At 40.4% G+C, this 15,376-nt stretch overlaps 1 gene segment (V, D, J or C); it reads left to right on the top strand.

Moving 5' to 3' along the window:
* Nucleotides 1-1,407: 1,407 nt before the first annotated feature.
* The window catches only part of LOC127546382 (immunoglobulin kappa variable 3-15-like), a 126,030-nt gene continuing 112,061 nt past the window's right edge, over nucleotides 1,408-15,376 (top strand). The window contains 2 exon segments of the V gene segment in view: nucleotides 1,408-1,465; nucleotides 1,683-1,875. Of these exon segments, the coding sequence occupies nucleotides 1,417-1,465; nucleotides 1,683-1,875 (242 nt within the window).

The following is a 15,376-nucleotide window of genomic DNA, read 5'->3' as shown; positions in this document are numbered from 1 at the left end:
ATGGTGCAATGGGGGACAGCTGCCGAGCACATCCCTGGCCATGCCTCAGTGACCCCTGAAGGTCCGGGAAGGACCAGGGATGGAGAGAAGCTGGGCTAGCCCTAGAGGGGCCGGGCAAAGGCAGAGCCTGTAGGTGTCTATGGGAGGACTGATGGGAAGGAAAGTTTCCTTTCACTTCTATAAATCATAGTTTATGAGTCTTGTGACCTCAGGGGCTTTCTGGTTGCTTATTTCTTTGTTTCTTTTTGGGGGATGGGAGGAGGAAGAAGACAGTCAAGGTTAAGAGACTTGGCTAGGGTCACAGTAGCTAGTGCTACTGGCACATTTGAATTCCCCTCCTGACAGCAGGGCAATGTTCCGCCCACTGGTTCACCCAGCAGCAGCCACAGGTACTTTTTAAAGGATCCTGTGGTTATTTAGTTTTCTTGGGAAATCATATATCAAAGTTCCCAAATCATCTGTGTGGAGTCAGTGAGGAGGAAAAAGGAGTTTACCTTAGTGTATAGGGCCCATCTAAAGCTTGGGGTCTTATAGTTCTATTTTAATGAATTAATAAAATAAATTGTAAAATTAATTAAATTAATTTAAAAAACAAGTTAGATATTTATTATGAGCCAAACCCTGTGCTGAACTGGGGACATAAGGGAACACTAAGGTGATCTCTGCTCCCCAGGATCTCATAGAGCAATAGGAGAAGACGTCACCTATTGGAGATTTCTGTTGCAGGTTGAAGGGAAAGGGCTTGGAGTTCTCCAAGTACAACAATAAAGTGAGGAGAATTCCTTTGCAGTAATATAATTTCTAATGAAACCACATCAATTTCTGATGTTGAATTATTTGCCATTTACCAGGACTTTGGTAGCAGGGACTTTATGAGGAAAAAATTGAACAGTATTTATAAATAATACTAAATAAATAAATACTAGTATTTATAATAATAAATAATACTAAATAATATTATAAATAATACTTCTCTAGTACTGACGTGAATGACTACAAAGTCTTCCCTTATGATCAGACAGCCATAGCCATCACTCTGAACTAGTGAGGAGTGGAATAAGGATCATAAGTGATGGGTGGGTATTTCAAGTTAGAACACAGGGTAACCTCCTTGAAGTCACACTACATATGTTTGTTCCCTTCTGGTTCTCTGCATTCTTGGCTTCTCTGAGGTTTTCAGGGCACATGGGACCGAATAGATTCTGACCCCACTAGAATATCCCCATCCCAGCATCCCAAAGGGAAATTGCTGCACTGGTACAGCTCAGGGTTCTAGACTAGTCTCTGAGCAGAAGCCTCCCTCCCTGGGCTGCTTTGCATGGCTCACTCCATCCCAGGAAGCTCCTGCTGAGAGCAGCTCTAAAAAGGCAGCTGGGGAGGCAGGGGCTGGGCAGCTCAGAGCTCAGGCACATAGAGATGGGGTCCCAGGCTCAGATGCTCCTTGTCCTGTTGCTCTGGATCCCAGGTGAGTGAGGAAAAGCAGAAAGGCTGTTTTTTGTCCCTCTGGGCAGAACTGGGAAGGGATGGGATTCTCTCAAGAGAGAAAATGTAGCTCTGTGCTGGTAATTATGGGAGCCGATCCCAGCAGCAGAAGTTTAATTCACTACAGTCAGAGAGATTTCTCCTGCTGGGAATATGTTCTGGGGTTGTTCTCACTGTTTCTCTTGTGTTTGTGATTCCAGATGCCCGAGGGGACGTTGTGCTGACCCAGTCTCCAGCCTCCCTGGCTGAGTCTCCAGGAGATAGAGTCACCATGTCCTGCAGGGCCAGTCAGAACATTGGTTCCAGCATGTACTGGTACCAACAGAAACCAGGCCAGGCCCCTCGGCTCCTCATCTACTATGCTGACAGTCTGGCATCCGGGGTCCCTGCCCGGTTCAGTGGCAGTGGCTCTGGAACAGATTTCTCCTTCACAATCAGCAACATGGAGGCTGAGGATGCTGCAGTCTATCACTGTCAGAGTAGTTACTATACTCCCACAGTTATACAGCCCTGAACAAAAACCTTTCCAGCAGCTGCTCGGTGAGGTATCACTGCCCCAGGGGTTTTCCTTCCTCTCAGCTGCGACTGGGGCAGCTTGTCTGGGCTCCTGGGGAGAGGTTTCTAGGTCTCAGAGGAAGGTGCTGGGGCTGTGAGAGTTCAGCCAAGAATCATGGAGAGACACTAAATAACTAGATGACACTTAAGGGTGGGCTTCTCCATTCCATACCTGACTGAGGGTCCCCTTTCCAAATCTTTAAGAAGAGTTCTATACCCTTTGCTTTAAGACCTCCAATGCAGGAGGACTAGTGACCCAGGAGGCAGTGGATGGAGCCAGGCATATTGGGAAGAAGGCTGAGTTCAAATCCAGCTCCAGACACTTCCTTGTTGGGTGATGCTGGGCAACTTAATCTGTTTGCTTTGTTTTTCTCATTTCTAAAATGGAGATCATAATTGCACTAACTCCTAGGGTTATTATCGGGATCAAGTAATAATGGAAAAGTGCTGAGAATTGCACCTGGAACTCATTAAGCACAATGTAAAAAGAAAAGATATAAATGTATTTAAATCAAAATAAAGTACTTATAATGTGGAATTTATGGATATAATTATGTTCTCATTGAAAAAAAAATGAAAAGCTGAACACAGCTTCTTTGGTTTTTATTTTCATAGGAATCTTAGAAGAATTAGATGGGAGTTGCTATTGAATTAATATAAAAAGTTCAATATAAAATTTTTAAATGTTAACTATCACTATTGTTACTACAGCCAGGACTGGATCATCAATTGTCCTGATACATAGTTCTCCTTTCCAGGGAGTCTATTCTTAGGTTAAGCCTAAAGTCAGCCCTCTGCACTTTCCCCATTTTGTTCACCTCTCTATGGTTTGGTATCAGACAGAACAAGTCCCACCCTATCCTTGTCACATCCCCTCGAATGCTTGCAGGCAGGTACTACAAGCCCCATCTTGGTCGTCCCCCAAGCTCAGCCTCCCTGGTTCCTTCAGACAACCTTCCTGTCTCTGGGCCTCTGGCCCTTCCCCCATCCTGGCTGCCTCCTGTGCCTAGTCACAGCCTGTCTCGGGCCATTCTCCCATGGGGCAGCCAGGGGGGAAAGCAGGATTCCAGGGGAATCAGATTAGGACAATCCTAGAACACCTTGGGACCGAGGGGGAAGTGAGTTACTCACCTCCTGGCAGAAAAGGGATGGACACAAAGGACAGAGACACACACGTCAGGTGTGGCTACTCTGCGGATTCAGTTTGTTGGATGCTGTTTATTTGTGGTTTCATTGAGGCAGAACATCAGCAGAGCATCACAGTCTGTCCGACACTCACGGAGTCTGGGCCTTCCAGCTCAGCCATGCACACCATGCTGTGAGACCCCTTTTGTCATGTTCTTCCTAAGTTCACCTTGAGGGCTCCACCCAATCCATCGGGGCCCTTCTTATTTTTTCTAGACATCATCAGAGACAGTGGAGCACATGGATCATCCATCAGTTGTCCCCTTCTCTTGCTTCCTGCCACATTTGCGAGCTCACATTTTGGGTAACATATTTTATTCTCCCCTTCTTAAGAATTTTTTTGTTACCATTTGTTTTTCTCTGTCACGTGCCTCTTCTTTGACTTCTCTAATCACCACAACAAAATACAAAATATAAGGACTTCAGTGATGCAAATGGAAACAAAAACAGCACAGCAAAACTTAATACTTCATCCCTGCAATGACTAAGTTTGACCTGGGAGAGGAGTTGAGAAATTGGCTCTTTCCTACTTTGTATTATAATATGTGGAGTTACTTGTTGATTTTTATTGAACTATATCCCCCTATTTTTTATTTTTTAGGATTTGTTATATTCACTTGTGTATAGGAACACCCAGGGATACATGTGTAAATGGATATAAAAAGAAAAAGATATAAATATATTTAAGTCAAAATAAAGTACTTAATAATGTAGAATTTATGAATATAATTATGTCCTCCTAGAAAAAAATTTAAAAGTTGACCACAATTTTTCTTTAGTTTTTATTTTTATAGGAGCCTTAGAAGAACTAGATGGGAATTGCTATTGAATTAATATTAAAAAGTTTAGTATAAAAATTAATGTAAAAATAATTTTAAAACTCAAAATAAGCAAAATTACCATATAGTAAAATTTATAAGTAATTCTAATATCTTTGGAAAAAAATCCTATATTTACCCTGCTCCCACACACAGACATTGCCTAAATGCTATGGGAGAAAGAAACAAATGAGAATGTCAGGATAAGTTTATAGAGTGTTTGAAAGAGAAATGTGATTTAAGGATGCAAGTATTCATGATTCCAACAGTCTTTGAGTGATTTATATATATCATACATATTATACATATAATGTGAAGCCTGGTTCAAAGTAAGGGAAGCTCTCTGCATATACACAGAGATATCCTTATTGTGTGTGTGTCAATTTAATATTTCATTCTTCCCCCCAGTTACATGTAAAACAATTTTTTTCATACTTGTTTTTAAAACTTTGAGTTCCAAATTCTCTCCTATCCTCCCTCCTCATTCCTACTCCTCTTATTGAGAAGGCACATATGAAGTTAATGCAAAACATTTCCATAAAAGTCATGTTGTGAAGGAAAACATATAATCCTCACCCCCCAAAAGAAGTGAAGAAGAATAAAATTTAATAAGTTTGTTTCTCTCTGTATTCAGACACAATAAGTTCTTTCTCTAAATATGGATATCATTTTTCATTATAAATCCTTCAGAGTTGTCTTGGATCTTTGTATTGTTGAGAATAACAGTCACTCACAACTGATAATCATATTATTGCTGTTACTTTGTGCATAGTACATTTTACTTTGCATGAGCTCATATAAATTTTCCAGGTTTTTCTGTAAATATCCTGCTTATCATTTCATATAGTACCAAAGTATTCCATCTTAATCACTTACCACCATTTATCCAGCCATTTTCCAGTTGATGGGCATTCCCTCAATTTCCAAATTTTTGCCTTGGAAAAAGAGCTGTTCTAAATATTCTTATTCATATAGGTCTTTTTCTTTTCCTGCTTTCGTATTTCCTCTTTTGGAATACATGCCTAGTAGTATTAGGTTAGTTCAAAGGGTATGCATGGTTTTATAGACTTTTGGACATAGTTCCAAATCACTCTATAGACTAGTTGAATCATCACAATTCCACCAACAATTAATGTACCATTTCCCCATATTCTCTCCAATATATGTCACTGTCCTTTTCCATCTTATTAGGAGGATTATGCTTTAAAAAAAGAAATATAAACTTGAACATAAGGAGCATGATTTCTATCCACCACAACAGAATACACAATAATATAATCTACATGAAACTCTGAATCTTCCTTTCAAACTCTTTGAATTGAAAAAAAGTATATGATAAATCACACACTTAACTTTCTATATGTCCTGTTTTTATGTACTTTCTTCTAAAATGCCTTCTGATCTCTTTAGGGCATTTAAAATTGTTATTTCCCCCTTTTTATCCCTATTGCTAACTTTGCTTACCTATGACCTCTCTTCCCATTTCCCACCCATTAAAAATGATGGGATGAAAGAGAAAAAAACAACCTTGTAAGAAATAAACAGAATTAATTCACAAAGTAACTGTGCCCTAAAATTTACATCTGGGTACCTTGTATCCATCACTTTTCAGCCAGGAACACTTCCTCATAGATTTCCTGGAGACTTGATTGTCTTTATCATTTTTATGGATCCTTACTTACCCAGATGCCCCCTAGGATTCTGTCTTAAATTATGAAGAGTGAAATGACCAGAAGTAAGACAATATGGTCTGTTGTAAAAGCAATAGTGCTCTAAGAACAGATTGAATATTATACTCATGCCAACTACAAAAGACTTTTAAAGGAAGATGTTATCCACATCCAAAGAAAGAACTGATAAACAGAAATATATATAGTGTGGTTTGACAAATTTAAATATACTCTTACATACACATAATTACATTTAATAATAATGTTATTTAGGAAGGACAGGGAAAGAGTGATAAAAAGGTGCAAAAGTAGAAAAAAAACTTATAAAAAAAGACAGAAAAAACAAGGTAGCTTTGAAGACAATGTGTAATACTTATTACATAGTCCAAAACAAGGAAACAGTAAAATAAAAATTCATGGTTTTTAAATTGGATCTTCTTTTTTATGTTGTGCTTTGTACATGGAAATGTCCTTTTTTGTGTCTCTATGTATTAAAGTTCAAAATGAATAAAAGCTTAAAAAAGAAAAATGTAATGAACAAAAATTATAACAAAACATTGATAACATTATATGTCAAATCTAAGTCAATACACGTCCCACAGGAAACTTTGGCCTAACATCACTCTTTTGAGAAATGGACAGAAACAAAATTTCTTTTTGAGTTAAACTTACTGATATTCCTGAGGCTTGGAAGGAAAGCTCTTAAAATCATTTTGTTTTTCTAGGCTCTCTCTGCTACCCTAACTGGTGATTTGCATGTTTCTCCAGGGACAGCTATAGCTGCTTAGACCCAGATAAATGCCAGACCATGATCAGAGTCTCTGTTCAGCAGCATCCAAGGATAGGAAAGGAGATGGGGGCCCAGGCTCAGCTCCTCTGCTCTCTGCTGCTCTGGATCTCAGGTGAGGGATCCTGCACATGCTACATGGCTATTTGCCCATCTCTAGGATATTCTGGGGGAAATTGGAAGAGAGGAAGAAGATTTGGTCCATCCCCTGTGCTTGATCATTCTGAATTGAAAGTCCAGGACAGTGAAGTCATTTGGATCATGTTCTGTCTTTTATTTTTTATTCCAGGTTCCAGAGGGGCCATTGTGGTGACTCAGTCCCCAGAATTTTTGTCAGTGTCTCCAGGAGAGAAAGTCACCATTAATTGTAAGACCAGCTCTGGTGTTGCTTATAATTTAAATTGGTTCCAACAGAAGCCAGGAGAGGCTCCCAAGCCCCTAATTTATTATACAGCCAACCTGCATACTGGGATCCCTGCCCGGTTCAGTGGCAGTGGCTCTGGGACAGATTTCTCCCTCACAATCAGCAACGTGGAGACTGAGGACGCTGCCGTCTATTACTGTCAGCAGGACTATAGCTATCCTCTCACAGTGATACAGCTTCGAACAAAAACCTGCCCAGCAGCTGCTGAGGGAGCATCAGTGTGCCAGGGGGGTGTCTCCTTCCTGTCAGTTGGGACAGGTACAGCTTGGCTGGGCTGCCCGGGGGAGGGAGGTTTCTAGGTCTCAGAGGAAGAAGTTGTGGCTCTGAGGAGTTCTGACCTTGATTAAAAAAGTGTTGTGGCTTAAATAATTAGGTCACATCCCAAAGTGGGCTTTTCTATCCCATGCCTGACCAAACATCCCCTTTCCAAATGCTTAGAAATGCTCTTTGCTAGGAGACCTCCGGTGCAGGGGGACTAACTAACACGGCAGCAAGGGACATAGCCAGGCACGTGGTCAGGAAGGCTTGAGTTGAAATCAGCCACTTCTTAACTGTAGCTGTATGATGTTGGACAAGTCACTTAACCTTTGTTTCAATTTTCTTAAAGGCAAAAAATGGAGATCACTACAGAAGCTGCCTCCTAGGACGGTTGTGAGGATCAAGGGAGGAAGTGATTGTGAAGCGCTCAGCAGTGTGGCCGGCACTTAGTAAGCATTGTAGGAATGGTAGTTGTTATAATTACCACTGTCTGCAGTATTAGATCATTACTCTTTTATATAGTCCTCACTGCCAGGGAGTCTGGTCTTAGTTTAAGTCTAAACCGGGTCTCTCTGCACCTTCCCCCCTTTGCTCACATTTCTGGGCTTTGGTACCAGACAGAACAAGTCCTGCCCCATCCTTGTCACAGCCCTTTAAATGCTTGCAGGCAGGTACTACAAGCCCCATGTTGGTGCTCTCCCAGGCTAACCCAGCTGCTTCCTTCAACCTTCCTGTCTCTGGGCCTCTGGCCCTTTCCCCTTCCTGGCTGCCTCCCTCTGCCTGGACACCAGCCTGTCTCAGGCCATTCTCCCATGGGGCAGCCAGGAGGCAAAGCAGGATTCCAGGGGAGCTGATCCAGGGCAAGCCTAGAAGAGCTTGGAGCCTAGGAGGGAGTTACCTATCTCCTGACAGAGAAGGGATGACACAAAGGCCAGAGATACACATGTCAAGCACGGCTCCTCTGCAGATTCAGTTTGTTGGACTCTGTTTATTTGTGGTATCCTTGGGGAAGAACATCAGGGGAGCATCATGGTCTGTCACACTCACTGGGGTCTGGGCTTTCCAGCTCTGCAAATGCCAGCTCAGCCATGGACACCCACACTGAGAGCCCTTTTGTCATGTCCTTGCCAAGTTCTCTGGGAGGGCTCCACCCAAACCAAAGGGGCCCTTCTCAGTTATTCTGGACATCATCATAACAGCGAGAAGCACGGGATCATCTAATAGTTGTCCTATTCTCTTGCCATCTGCCATACTTCTGAGGTCACATTTTTGATGATAGAATTTATTCTATCCCTTCCTAAGAATTCTTTGTTTCCATTTATTCTTCCTGCCATTTATTATTTCCTCCTTAGTGTCCCTTTGGAGAATGGTTTCAGACAGGCTGGTGTCCGGGAGAAGGACCAGAGACCCAGAGACAGGAAGGTAACTGGAGAAAAGAGACATGTTTAGCTTGGAGAAGGACCAACATGGGGCATGTAGTAACTACATGCAAGTGTCAAAAGGGCTGTTATAAGGGTAAGGGCGCAACTTGTTCTGGCCAGTAACAAAGCACAGAAATGTGAGCAGAGAGATCGAATTTAGGACAGACTCCCTGGCAATGAGAACTATATAGAATGATCATTTTCCATTGACTTCTGTGAGCACCATTAGGAAAACAAGAGATAAGGACTCTGATAGATGTAAATGGAAATAGAAGCATCAGAACAAAATGAAATGCTTTATCCCTGAAATGGCCAAGGTTGATCTGTGAGAAGAGATGGCAAATTGGACCTTCCCTACTTTATGTTATTGTTGATTTAATTGTTCTTCTTACTGAAGTCTTGCCCACTATTCTTTATTTTATAATCTTTGTTAAATATCTTTGATTATAGATATATACATAGATAGTTCCATAAATTAAGGTAAAAAGATATAAATAAATTTAAGTCAAATAAATTTTTGGATGGAATTTATGGATGAATCTACCTGTTTCTGAGAGGGGAAAAAAACTAAACATAATGCCTCCTCTTGTCTTCCTTTGGTTTTGTTTTAAGAGTAGTATTACTGAGTAGAAGAATGGGGTGGCATTTGCTTGTGAATGAAATTAAATTAATTAGGAAAATTAACCTAAAAGTAAAAATTTTTAAAAATCAAAAGTAGGAAAGTAGTCATATAGAATTTATAAATACTTGTATGCCTTTTTTTTTGGGGAAAAAAACTTCTCCCAGCCAAAGAAGTTCTTAGAGGAAATTTTCTATCTCTTAGATGTTTACATGAATAAAATAAACAATGACAATATCAATGAATTGAACATGAAACTTAAAAAGGTAGAAAAAAAACAAATTGTAAGCCCCCAATTAAATACCAAATTAAAAATTCTGAAAATAAAAGACAAGATTAATAAAACTGAAAGTAAGAAAACTATTGAACTAATAAATAATTACTATTACTAAACATTTAAATAACATTTAATTCCAAACTATTTGGAAAAATAGGTAAATAAGGAGTCCTGCCAAATTCCTTCTATGACATAAATATGGTATTGATATCTAAACCAATAGAAAAAAAATTACAGACCAATCTCCCTAAAGCTGGAGATGCTAGGGGAACAGTAAGGTGCTCCCTGCTCCCCAGGAATTCATAGAACAATGGGGGAGATTTCACATATTGGAGATTTCAGCTGCAGATTGAAGGGAAAGGCAAAATGATTGTAATTCCTCTTCACTGATGTCATTTCTTCTCCTTAAACCAGATCACTTTCTGATGCTGAACCATTCACAATTTCCAAGGACTCTGATAGCAGGAACATTCTTCAGTAGCCCTTTTAATTATGCAGATGGGAAAGCAATCCAGCAGTATTGATATCAAGACTAGGAATGACTCTCTTCAGTTGTACTGACTCGAATGCCTACAAAGCTCTCCCTGATAATCACATACTCAAAGCAATCTCTGTGAATTGGTGGGGAGTGTAATAAGAATCATAAGTGATGGGCAGGTGCTTGAGGCTATAGTGGAGGGGAATCCTGTTGAAGCTACTGACCACATATGTGAATCTCTTCTGGGCTGGACAGTTCTGGTCCTGAGCTTTATCTGCATCTCTGAGGTTTTCAGGACTCATAAAGACAGGGTAAGATCTAACCCCATTGGGCTAACCCTATCCCAGGGTCTCAGAAGGAACTGCTGCAGGGATACAGGTTAGGGTTCTGGGCTAGCCAGGAGGGGAGATCACTGGACCTGCCTCAGAGCAGAAGCCTCCCTCGTTGGGCTGTTTTGCATGGCTCTCTCCCAGCACAGGAAGCTCCCTGTTGAGAGCAGCTCTAAAAAGGCAGCTGGGGAAGCAGGTGCTGGACAGCTCAGAGCTCAGGCACATGGAGATGGGGTCCCAGGCTCAGACGTTCTTTCTCCTGTTGCTCTGGATCCCAGGTGAGTGAGGAAGATCAGAGACAGGCCTGTCTTTTGTCGCTCTGGGGAAAATTGGGATTTTGCAGGTCAGAGAGAAAATATGGCTGTGTGCTGGGATCATGGGGGCAGGATCCAGCCCTGAAAGTTTAGGAGATTTCTCCTACTGGGAATATGGCCTGGCATTGTTCTCACTGTGTCTTTTGTGTTTGTGATTCCAGATGCCCAAGGGGCCGTTGTGCTGACCCAATCTCTAGCTTCCCTGTCTGGGACTCAAGGAGAGGGAGTCACCATGTCCTACAGGGCCAGTCAGAACATTGGTATCATCCTACACTGGTACCAACAGAAACCAGGCCAGGCCCCTTTGCTCATGATTTGACATGTGTTCACCCTGCTATCTGGGGTCCCTGCCCGGTTCAGTGGCAGTGGCTCTAAGACCGATTTCTCCCTCACAATCAGCAACATGGAGGCTGAGGACACTGCAGCTTACTATTGTCAGCAAAGTAATAGCTTTCCTCTCACAGTGCTACAGCTCTGAACATAAACCTGCCCAGCAGCTGCTGAAGGGGCATCAGTGTCCCAGGAACATCTTCTTCCCCTCAGATGGGTCGGGGGCAGCTTGTCTGGGTTGCTTTGGGGGGGAAGTTTCTTGGTTTCAGAGGAAGATGCTGGGACTATGACAGGTTCAGCCAAGAATCATGGAGTGACACAATCTAAATAATTGGATGACACCCAAAGGTCATCTGTCTATGTGTATATAGATAGTTTGGTTCTACTATTCTCCCATTTGATTGTAAGTTCTTTGAATTCTGGCACTGTCTTTTGAACTACCCATAGAATAAAAGCAGCATCTTCAACTATCATTCCATCCCATATAAAAATATTGAAAAATTCATTATTAAAGGCCATGTGAATTATGGGAATTAGAGGGCACAGGATGTATAAGCAGGTCATAAAAATTATTATTGTTACAGGTTTGGTTGAGTTATCATCTTCACTTCTTGGCCTTCAGCCATTCTCTCACTGATCTGAGGGGAATAGAAGAAAATGGGATTGAGTAATTTTAAAATTAATGGGAACTTGCAAAAAAAAAAAAAGAAAGAGGAAGAGGTGTGTGAACATGCAGTTGCTGAGAATAAAAAGGGTGAGTTGGTTGTCAAGTTATAAAGAAGAGGTAATTGGTTATAAATCTTATAAGTTAGGGTTGAGCTACCAATACTCCATATTAGGAAAGAAGGGACAGTTGTGCAGTGAAATGTAAGGAATGGGTGGATTTTCTGTTTGTAACACAGTTTAGTGACTGTTTTCTCTTTTTCAGATATTGGCTGATCTCTCTCCTTGGAGGAGGTGAAGGTATTTGAAGAACAGCATGCTTCCATAGTGTTCTCAACAAACTCTTTTCAAATAATGTGGAAGCCTTCGACTGGTGACCTCAGGTTGAAGTCAATCTCTTTTCCAACTGAACTTCCAGCTGAAGACAAGGACCTCATTAGGGTCCTCTCCTGTGCTGATTCTGTTCCAGCTGAGCAATTACAAAAGCTGACTGCAATCTACTAGGTTACGTATGACAAGAAGAGACCACCCAACAGAAATTCAAATATGCCTTGATTGTCTATTTTTAAAGAAAAAATAAATAGGTTATCCTGTGATATTCACGAGGGAAAAGGGCACAGGGTCCTCCCTCTTAATCACTGTCAACAAGATTCCCACCAGAGTCTTCCTTAATAAGTTAATTCTTCACCTGAAAATTGGTCAACTACCTGAAAACAAATAAACCTAGTTTTCAGCAGGATAATTTCATAGAGGTTTGGAAAGACTTACACGAATTGATGCTGAGTGAAATGAGAAGAATCAGGAGATCATTATATACGGCAACAGCAAGATTATATAATGATCAATTCTGATGAACATGGCTCTTGTCAACAGTGAGGTGATTCAGGCCAGTTCCAATGGTCTTGTGATGGAGAAAGCCATCTGCTCCCAGAGAGAGGACTGTGGGAACCGAATGGACCACATTTTTGTTGTTCTTTGTTTGTATTTTGTTTTATCTCATTTTTCCCCTTTTGATTTGATTTTTTTTGTGTGGTATGATATTTGTGGAAATACGTATAGAGGAATTGCACATGTTCAGCACATATTGGATCACTTGCCAACTTGGGGGAGGGAGAAAAGGGAGGGAAAAATTAGAGCACAGGGTTTTATAAACGTGAATGTCAAAAATTATCTATGTATACATTTGAAAATAAAAAGCTATAATAAAAAAGAATTGAAGGGGCAGCTAATGAAGAGGAAAGCCAATTAGTGGGTAGAGACAGTTTCTTTTGCTCAGCTTGCTGGTGATGACTGGATCTTATGATTAGGTCTCATTCTCTGCAGGAGCTGAAAACTTTTTGGTTACTTCCTCATTAATATATCCATCCCCCCATTGATTGTTAACACATCAGAGTTGATTTCCACCTTCAAATATATCTCCTTTTCAAAGGATTTGTAAGAATTCAATGTCCTTCAATGTGTTTTTGATGCCAAAGTGACACTGACCCTTTTTATTATTTGCTAGTCATAAGTGCTAGTCATTAATAACTTCATTGTTAATTGCCCAGAAAAAAAGAAGTCTTTTCATAGAAATATGACAATATAAAATTTAAAAGCTCTAGATGTATGAGGATTCTTTGTGATCTATATACCTGTTATATTTCATTCTTTCTTTTTTTTGCCGAGGCAATTGGAATTAAGTGAGTTGCTTGGGGTCATTGCTTGGGGTCACACAGCTAGGAAGTATTAAGCGCTTTCTTTCTTCTTTATCCAAATATTTTTCACCATTTTAAGTGATTTCCAATTTTGAATTGAAGTCAATGAATGCCTTTGGATATATTGATTAACTTTAGAGAGAATTCTTATGTTTGCTAGAATTGCTCTATATTTCTTCTTCACAACAAAAGTTAGTAAACTGCAATAATTTGATTGTGATGCTCTTTGCGAATTAAATGGAAAGTATAATCTATTACTTTTTCTTAAAACTAGTTAGTAAGCATTTTCAGCATAACACTGATGATAGTTATCATCAACCTGCCAATTTTTCTAGTAATAAAACCAATATTTCTTTAGATTCTTTATAATATATTACATATGGTGAGAGAAGTGGACACCATTTGGTTTTGGTCAACTTTTTTCTCCTTTCTTTTTAAAATCTTTGTGACAGGGGCAGCTAAGTGGTGCAGTGGAGAGAGCACCAGCCCTGAAGTCAGGTGAATTTGAGTTCAAATCTGGCCTCAGACACAACACTTCCTAGTTATATGATCCTAGGCAAGTCACTTAACTCCAATTGCCTTAGCAAAATAAATAAATAAAAAAAAATCTTTGTGACAAGGGAGATCTTGCTTACCTGAGTTAAGAGGGATATAGCTGTAAATAAATCTGGTTAAAAACAAAAGAAAATAATAAAATTTTCAGAAATCAAAATAAATAATATATCCCTGATATGGAGTTTGTTCTTTTATGTGCAATTGTTTGGAAATAACAATTACATCAATGAAATTTATAAAGCACCTTAATGTTTGGAAAATGCTTATTTAAAAGTATTGACTCTTTTCAGGCACACAACCACACTAGTAGGTGAGGGGTATTTTTATATCCAATTTAGAGATGAGGAAACTGAAATCGACACCATGAGGGACTTCTCCAGGTTTTCACATCTAAGTGTTGGAGGCTGAATTTAAATTCAGACCCTCCTGATTCCAGGTCCAATATACTATCCATTGTACTCCCTGCTTATCTACAGTGAGACTTGGTTATCAAGGGAAGGTTCAAAAACAACCTCTCTGTTCTTCCCATTATCCAGCAGTGCAATAGATCTGATCCTGGAGCAGGAGAGAAAATACTATCCGGAAGCTGCAGAGGGCAGAAGAGCTGGAGCCCGGCACCAGTGTCCATCTGTGGGACAGTGACTCTCATTGCCTATCAGCTGTGGATAAGGACTGGACGGGTGCAGAGGGATGGGAGTGATACAGAGACTAAAGAGTGATGGGCAGGGGAAATGAGGGACAGCTGCTGAGCACTCCATGACTCTGGCTTAGTGACCCCTAAGGAGTCTGGGAAGGAGCAGAGAATATGGGCTGGTCCTGCAAGACCAGTTGGTGGCTGAGTCTATGGATGTCTCCAGAAAGAAGCTATGGGGTTTCTGAATCCAGTTCTCCCTGTGCAACAGGAGAACTGTTCGGTTCTGCAAATATGTATTGTATCTAGGATATAATGCAACATATTTAACATATATAGGACTGCTTGCCATCTTGGGGGGGGGTGGAGGGAGGGAGGGGAAAAAACGAAACATAAGCGAGTGCAAGGGATAATGTTGTAAAAAATTACCCTGGCATGGATTCTGTCAATACAAAGTTATTATTAAATAAAATAAAATTTAAATTAAAAAAAAAGAAGCTATGGGTTGATGGGAAATGGTATTGTCTATGGGAGAGAATTTTCCTTACACTTCTATATCCAATTCTTGGTTGGCAATCATGGGACCTTAGGAGTTTTTAAAAAAAAAATTTTAATCAGTTAGGATTAAGTGACTTGCCCAGGGTCACACAGCCAGTAAATGTCTGAGGTCACATTTGAACTCCTAATTGGGGTCCACAGTGCCACCTGCTAAACCCCCTCCACTAGGTACTTTCTAAAGGATTCTGTAGCTATTCTATTTGCATGGAAATTCATATCCCAAAGTTCTCCCATCATCTCATAAAGTAAATGAGGAGGGAAAGAGGTTTTCCTTATTTTTGGGGGGTCCATCCAAAGCTTGTTTTCTTATAGTGCTATTTTTTGAATA

The sequence above is a fragment of the Antechinus flavipes genome, chromosome 2, assembly GCF_016432865.1.
Source record: "Antechinus flavipes isolate AdamAnt ecotype Samford, QLD, Australia chromosome 2, AdamAnt_v2, whole genome shotgun sequence".
In the NCBI taxonomy this organism is placed as follows: Eukaryota; Metazoa; Chordata; class Mammalia; order Dasyuromorphia; family Dasyuridae; genus Antechinus; species Antechinus flavipes.
Note: the sequence above shows the minus strand (reverse complement) of the source record. Positions and strands in the feature narration are given on the sequence as shown.